Raw genomic sequence first — 8,708 nt, 5'->3', positions numbered from 1 at the left:
ATATATATATATATATATATATATATATATATATATATATATATATATATATATATATATATGCTTGTCCCCTACTTAGAACTGCATAGTTAATGAGGAAATGACTGCCACCTACTGGACACAGCAGTTCAGCACAGCACAGCAGGGATCTTTCAACTTTTTCAGACAAAGGGCCCCACATAGAAGTACAGATGGAGCAGGGGCCCCCTACTTAAACATATATCTTACATAAAACTGTGTTTAAAGTTAAAGTTAAAGTTAAAGTACCAATGATTGTCACACACACACTAGGTGTGGCGAAATTATTCTCTGCATTTGACCCATCACCCTTGATCACCCCCTGGGAGGTGAGGGGAGCAGTGGGCAGCAGCGGTGGCTGCGCCCGGGAATCATTTTGGTGATTTAACCCCCAATTCCAACCCTTGATGCTGAGTGCCAAGCAGGGAGGTAATGGGTCCCATTTTTATAGTAACTGCTCCTAAATGTACTTTATTATTGTGCAATAATAATAATCAGTGCAGGTGTGCCTGTTATGAGAACAAGTTATGTTCCCATACTGTTTGTAGTGTAAGCCTGATGTAATACCTCAAATATTCATTAAATAATAATAATAAGCACACAGAACATTATGGAGAGTCAAATGGGACAAAATGTAATAAATAAATACATTGTTAAACAATTATCTAAATGTGTCATTAATATTCATTATCATTGGAATAAAATGTGTCATTAATTACTTTTTTGTAAAAGTATATTTAGTATTCATTTTATTAATATGGAAATAATTATTTAATCATTTCATTATATACTGAGTGCATTGTTTCCTAATTTAATGTATTATTTGATCATTTAATTAATTATGATTTATTTCTTGATTTAATTAATTATTTCGTGATTTAATGATTATTTTAACTCGTTCATGAATTTATGTAAATTGTACAGTGTAAGTCAAATCCTACACCCGAAATATCAATTAAATACTCTTAAAAATAATAAGTATACAGAACATTATGGAGAGTCAAATGGGACCAAACTTAATGATTAAATACATCTTTAAATAATGACTTAAAATTGTCATTAATTAATTTAATTTAGCATTGTAGTTACAAATTTGCCATTAATTAATTTATTGTAAAAATATATTTATTTATTTTTTTGGGTATGGAAATAATTATGTATTCATGTCATTATATAGTGATTCCATTAATTTCGGATTCAATGAATTATTTGATAATTAATTGGGATTTATTTCATTATTTATTTTACGAGTGAAATTATTTAATTTCTTAATTGTGATTTATTTCATTATTTCAATAATTATTTTACATTTCAAATAATTATTTAATGATTCATGAACATTGTGTCCGCGCTGCATGATTTATTTTTTATTTTTTGTTATGTTCCTATGGATGAAAGTCTTATAGTGTAAGTCAGATCTAATACCTAAAATATTCATCAAATTTAAAAAAAAAAATAAAAAAAATAAAAAATAAAAGAACATAATGGAAATTCCCCAATCATAGCCAGTGGGCGGGGCAAACAAAGATCTAGCAATTTACTGAAGTTGTCGGAGTTATTTCCGGTGCTCAGGTGTTAGCCCCGCCCACTGACATTGACCTTCATGAAATACATAATCATTAAATCATTAATCAAATCATGAAATAAGAACAATCAATAATGTATTAATTGATTAGTACATATACATTAAAACAATTAAAGACACTTTTATGTATTTAACTCCAATTATAACTAATTCCTGACACATTTAATATTTAATTATTCATTTAATTTGTTCCCATTTGACCGTCCACAGAAGACATGAAGTGTTACGTCTCTGTGTTGATCGTTGTTGGTCAGGAACCCAGGATGCAGAGAAGGCAGGCGAAAACAGTTGATGGCAAAAACAGAAATAGTGCACAAAAAGCATAAGGACTGACAGAAAAAGGGGCAAAAAGGAAATGGAACCAAAATAAAAGCGCTGTACAAGAAGTAAAACAGTATACGAAAAAACTATAATCATGAATAAAAATAAGTATAATTTTATACAAGAACAATATCACAATCCAGTAACACTTATTAGCAGTTTATCTACAGTGGAAACCGCAGAAGGTCATTAGTGCAATCAGCCAAACACAATGCATGCTGGGAAGCCCACGCACGAAAAGGAGTGTGCGTGGGCTTCCCAGCATGCATTGTGTTTGTGTTGATTGCACTGCGGTTGGAGGTTAATGACCTTCTGTTCCTTTGTACTGTGTGGAGAATGTCATAATAACAATAATAATAATAACAATAATAGTAATAATAATAATGATAATAATGTATTGTTGGCAGCAAAGACAAACCCACCTCCTAAAAACTGTGAAAAACAAGTTTTAACAAACAACTCTGATATTGTTGTTACCATAAAGGAATATTAACACAAATGCAATACCCTTCAAAATAAAATTCAAGATTATGTTTTTGTGTTGTTTTTTTCCACAGTCCAAAAGTGAAGAAGAAAGTGACACACACTCAAATTAAACTAAATAGGGACCCAAAGCATAACTGTACACGTTACTTTTTTTTTTTTTAATTTTTTTAATGTGAAACAGTTGGTATACTTTATTTTTCAAAATTAAACGTAAAATTAAATGTAATATACTAAATGTACTAAAACAAATAATTATTAGGTCAGTGTATGTTTTGGTCAATGAAATGTATTTTCATGTAACGGTAATTAAAAACAGAGGGTTGTATTGAATTTTATTTTGAAATACAAAAAGTACGTTTTTCTATTTTTTTTATTTTTTTTTTAAACGCTCTTCTTTATGATGTCGAAGGCCATTAACTAGCACTAAAATGGGTTGATTTTAATTTTATATTCTAGATTTACACAAATTAAAACCCCTGCTAAACAAGAAACGAAAAAACGGATAAACGGATGTTTTTCTTATTCTGACATCGGAACCGGAAGTTGAGATTTAAAGACAGAACCGCGGATTATATATAATAAAAGTGTTGAGTCGTGATTACGCCTCCACTTTCGTGTGCTGTGAGCGGAGATATTTGTGTAAATGTCAGTCCTCGTTGTGCTATGTACACAATAATTTCTATCTAGAGTTCCAAAGACGTTTTAGTCAAGAGTCACGGTCAAACGGAGACATTTAATTATCCCCGTATCTACTTCCGGTTTGGTCTGGGGTTTTTTTTCCGTTTCAAATTAGAAGATCACCATTTTTTTTTATATAAAATATAAAATAAAATTAATGTCGTTGTTACTCTTCTAAAAAAAAAAAGGACACTTCGTTTTTTAATTACATTTCTTTATATTTAAAATGAAGTAATAATTTCATGTCAAGTCATCATTAAATGGCCCGGATATGTCAAAAGGCATTAATAAATCATGTTCTTTTCGAATACGGTAGTTCAGCCGGGATATGCTCATTTCTAAATTAGATTTGTATTTTTTTTTTAAATTTTTATTAAGGATTTACAGTCCCGAAATATTGTTATTGTTTTCATTTCGATGGCCCGCCCTCTATCGTTTGACCAATTATAAAGTCTGTGAGTGTGTCACTAGTGGTTAGAGTGTCCGCCCTGAGATCGGTAGGTTGTGAGTTCAAACCCCGGCCGAGTCATACCAAAGACTATAAAAATGGGACCCATTACCTCCCTGCTTGGCACTCAGCATTAAGGGTTGGAATTGGGGGTTAAATCACCAAAAATGATGCCCGGGCGCGGCCACCGCTGCTGCTCACTGCTCCCCTCACCTCCCAGGGGGTGATCAAGGGTGATGGGTCAAATGCAGAGAATAATTTCGCCACACCTAGTGTGTGTGTGTGTGACAATCATTGGTACTTTAACTTTAACATCCAGGTTGTATCTTTGTCTGGCTCCTACCACTGGTAAAGTTACTAAACATGTCAGACCTTAGTAAATCCAAAAGGCGTTGTTACGATTCTCAACTTATTCATGACAAAGCCAGGAACAATTTGGATTTGTATCAGGGATGCCTTTGAAAGATGGAGACCATAGGTTTTTTTCATCTGACCCCAAACATGCTAATTTCCTCCTTGATAGGTAAGTCAGGCGTTTACCTTTTCTTATTACTTGTAATAAATGAAAATTATATTAAACTATCTTGTCTAACAAAGCTGGTATGTTCGTGCAATGAATGCTAAGCATTCAATGACACATCGACATACAGGCTAACGGGGAAAATATATTTTTGAGAAATAAAACCTATGTGGAATCGGGTAGTGTCAGTGTCAATTTCATTCTCATTATGATGACACGCTTAGGAAATGGCAACTAATGTGTTGTATCTTGTATCATTGTCACTTTTCTGAGTGCTGGTATGACACTAAACTGCAGTGGTGTTTAATGGCAGTGATGTAAGGTTTATGGTGTTGCCCAGTTACGTCTTTGCTGTCTGTTGCGCCCTAAAAAGTGTTAATACCCTAAGTATTGCACTTATTACGCACCAGCTGTGCATCTTAATTGTAGTTCTCGTTAACAAGTTTGAAAAGGTGTCGCGAGTCAAAGTAAAATCGCTAATGCTAATAATTAGCATGTCAATAGCAAAGCCAATTTATATGAGCGTCACACTAGCGCATTTTTGAAAAGGTGGAGCCTTCTTTGTTGGCATTGAACATTGCAACATTACCTCGAGGTAGTTGGACTTGAGTCCGCTCTCAGTGCTGCTGGAGTGATCGCCAGGTGCCGAAGTGAGAAGATTGACGTCAAGCCCAACCCAGGTACCGCAACATGGCACCGTTAAGATTTCACGTGAACCGGTGCTCGGTAGGACCGATGGGATTCGGTGGGTGCAGAAAAGTACCAGATTCAGTACTCATTCCAGACTATAAGGCGCACTTAAAATCCTTTCTTTTTCTCTCAAAACTCGACAGTGCGCCTTATAACCCGGTGCGCCTAAAGTATGAAATAATTATGGTTTTGCCTACCAACCTCGAAGCAATTTCATTTGGTACATGGTGTAGTGATAAGTGTGACCAGTAGATGGCAGTCAAACATAAGAGATATGTGTAAACTGCAATATGACACAAGTAAACAACACTAACATTTTATATGTTCCATTGAAAATATAGAACATTACACACGGCGCTCAAAAATCTATCAAAAAGCTACGAAGCCACACCGCTTGATGGATTGTCGGCGCATTAATTTTACCTGGTTAAATAAAGGCTAATAATAATTAAACATAAGAGTATTATTATGGTGTGTGTATAAGGTAAGACATATTATCTGGCGTTTTGTTTCACAATATTATGCAAAATAAACTTTTCTTACATTCTGGTACCTGCTGATCTGTATTTGGGATCTGCATAAATCCTGAAAAATCGTGCAGATCCGCCTTCTTTTTCTCTATCTTCTTGTTATGGGACATTCATCCTCCGCTGTTGCCATTTCTAATACAAAGTAGTGTAAAGTTCTTACTTATATCGAGGGATGATGTTTGATAAGAAATTATCGAGTTCGAGCCCATTATCGAATCCTCTTATCGAACCGATTCCTTATCGAATCCAGATAGGTTGGTGTATATGGACGAAAAAAACCCACAATATTTGGTTTAACAAAAGCTCATTTTTAATTTATAAGAAAAAAATTTAATTAATAAATAAATATTGACTGTTGTTACCCCCCTAAAAAACTAAAATAAAATAAATAAATATTGACTTTTGTTACCCAAATTATATTAAGTGAGATTTTTCAGGAAAAAAAAAAAAAAAACAGTAACACAAAAACAACCTGTCTCTGTGATCACAATAGGTGTATAAATAATAATATAGTGTTAAATAAAATCAGTCCTTTGGGCAAAAAACTGAAAATAATACAGTTCTCCAAAAAGTGCACTTCTGCTGCTATTGGAACATACTAACTACACACACACTATGACACTAAGAACGCCACAGTCATCAATCAACAATTCTGCAGTCCTGGTTGACATCAGAGGTAACCTTATTTTAGCCTAAAGGCTACAAGTGAGCAGATATAGAAATTAACCGGCAACAGTTAACGTTAGTTACTCACCGGCACTATCACTGGAACTGGGGCTGCAGGTTGAAGCACAGGAAGAGTGGCGTGCTTCGTCATCTCTGTCGCTGCTTCTCCACGTGTCGAAGACACGACAAGGTTCTCCAACGTTCAGGTTATGTGCGGCCTGAACATGTTTCAACATGAGAGCGAAGCCTAGCCATAATTGCATATTGCCGTTTCCTCGTATTTTTTTGTAAAATGAAGCCATGCCTTGAGACGTTTTTTCCAGTCCATTATTTTTGCTGCTTTCTGTATCTGCCGCCTAATGACTGAGCTACGTCATTTCCTGTGATGTCCCACAGGGCATTTCCTGTGGGACGGGATTCGTTCCCAGGGATTCGAATAAAGAACCAACTCTTTTTCTTTACTATAGTGGCCTCGATAACGGGAACCGGTTCTCAAAAAGGGATTTGAGTCCATGGAATCGGTTCTTTTCTTATTGAACAACCAGGAGAACCGGTTTCGAACATCATCCCTACTTATATCTGTCAGTAAACTCGCCATAAAAGCACTAAAACATACCGGTGTAGTGAGTTTACATTATTCACCCAAGGAACTTTAGTTATTAGAGAGTTCCGGTCGGACGGTTGTTGTTGTTGTTGTTGTTTCCGGATGAGGAGATGCTGCTCCGTTATTGATTGAAGTAAAGTCTGAATGTCATTAAAACAGTTAGCTCCATCTTTTGACACTTCTTCCAATCCTGTCCTTGCACGCTACACCGCTACAACAAAGATGACGGGGAGAAGACGCTGTCGAAGGTGAGCCATGTAAATAAGACCGCCCACAAAACGGCGCATCCTGAAGCGACTGTCAGAAAGCGGCTTGAAGATGATCTGTAAAACATCATCTATGCAACATTTTGACCAAAGAACCACCATTACATTTTATGTAGACCAGTGTTTTTCAACCTTTTTTGAGCCAAGGCACATTTTTTGCGTATAAAAAATCCGGAGGCACACCACAAGCAGAAATCATTAAAAAACGAAACTCAGTAGATAGTAAAAAGTCGTTGTCGCAATTGTTGGATGTGACTTTAAACCATAACCAAGAGTTTTTTGCTGTTTTCCTGTGTGTAATGTTTTAGTTCTTGTCTTGCGCTTTTTATCTTTTTTTTGGTATTTTCCTGTAGCAGTTTCATGTCCCACATCTACTGTGTGTTTTAGCAATGAAGAATATTTCTGTTGTTTTTAATCCTTCTTTGTGGGGACATTGTTGATTGTCATGCCATGTCCGGATGTACATTGTCTTTGCTCCACAGTAAGTCTTTGCTATCGTCCAGCATTCTGTTTTTGTTTACTTTGTAGCCAGTTCAGTTTTAGTTTCGTTCTGCATAGCCTTCCCTAAGCTTCAATGCCTTTTCTGAGGGGGCACTCACCTTTTGTTTATTTTTTGTTTAAGCATTAGACACCTTTTTTACCTTCACACTGCCTCCCGCTGTTTCCGACATCTACGAAGCAATTAGCTACCGGCTGCCACCTACTGATATGGAAGAGTATTACACGGCTACTTTCCCGAGCTCTAAACAGCACCGACACTCAATAACAACACATAATTTGCAGACTATAATTACTGGTTTGCAAAAAATATTTTTAATCCAAATAAGGGAAATTAGATAATCTCCCACGGCACACCAGACTGTATCTCGGCACAGTGGTTGAAAAACACTGATGTAGACCACAAAAAAGTGTTTTACAGTTAGAAAAAAATAATAATATGACTCCTTTAATGCGCCCTATAATCTGGTGCGCCTTATATATGAAAAAAGATGGAAAACAGACCATTCATCGGCAGTGCGCCTTATAATCCGGTGCGCCCTATGGTCCGGAAAATACGGTACATGAACCTAACTCACTGCAGAAATGGACTTTATTGCCAAACTACACTTAGCAGACATTATCAATGCATTATTAATATGCAGTAAAAGTGCAAGAGTTCTCCAAAAAAAGGAGAACAATTCCCACAAAAAGCATTCAAAAACCTAACATGAGTTCTGAACGCTTTCTTGAAAAAACAAACCATCATTCCATAAACAGCTTTTTTTCTCCTTTAGCCACACGTTCCATAATCAAACATTTAAAGTCCTCCTGTGGACAATTTGAAGCGTTTTTCAGTATTTCCACAGACTGCTACAAACGTAAAACTCCACGCGCTCGAGTGCACGTTATTAAAAGGAAGCATTCCATTAAAAAAAAAAAAAAAAGGAGTACCAGATCATGCTTCAGACCAGGTCTGGGTTCACGTCTTCGTCGTTGCTGCGTCGGCGTGAAGGCGGCCGAGGCTCGTCTTCTCCCGTGTCCTGCTTGTCGCGCTCCGCCTCCACCCAGCTCTGCGGCACGATCATCTTCTTGGGCCCGTGAGGAGGAGGCCCCAGCAGCGCCTCGATGTCTTCGTAGTTCACCACCTCGCGCTCCAGCAGAGCGTTGGCCAACTGCGGGAGGGAGAAGAGCGTCCGCCTCGGTCATGCCCACACGTTCGGAGAAGGATGTGGGAGGACAGAAAGGGACAACTTACTACTGTGAGCTTGTCTCTGTTGTCCAATAGCAGCTTCTCGGTGTGACGGTAAGCACGGGCTATCAACATCTTCGCCTCCTAAAAGCACAAAGCAGGGATAGTCCGAGTAAGGTTTTATGCGGCCGATACCGATTACCCATGGGTGAGATCGGCTGATACCG

General features: G+C 36.8%; 1 protein-coding gene across 1 annotated transcript in view; it reads right to left on the bottom strand.

The window, feature by feature from the left end:
• Positions 1-7,884: 7,884 nt before the first annotated feature.
• spg7 (SPG7 matrix AAA peptidase subunit, paraplegin) overlaps positions 7,885-8,708 on the bottom strand; it is a 32,675-nt gene continuing 31,851 nt past the window's right edge. The window contains exons 16-17 of the mRNA XM_061974773.1: positions 8,548-8,625; positions 7,885-8,464 (exon numbers count right to left, since the gene is read on the bottom strand). Of these exons, the coding sequence (XP_061830757.1) occupies positions 8,255-8,464; positions 8,548-8,625 (288 nt within the window). The 3' untranslated portion in view covers positions 7,885-8,254. The remainder of the gene's footprint in view (positions 8,465-8,547; positions 8,626-8,708) is intronic.

The sequence above is a fragment of the Nerophis lumbriciformis genome, linkage group LG15 (genome assembly GCF_033978685.3).
Source record: "Nerophis lumbriciformis linkage group LG15, RoL_Nlum_v2.1, whole genome shotgun sequence".
Lineage (NCBI taxonomy): Eukaryota > Metazoa > Chordata > Actinopteri > Syngnathiformes > Syngnathidae > Nerophis > Nerophis lumbriciformis.
The sequence above is the reverse complement of the archived record's forward strand: the minus strand, read 5'-3'. Positions and strand labels throughout refer to the sequence as shown.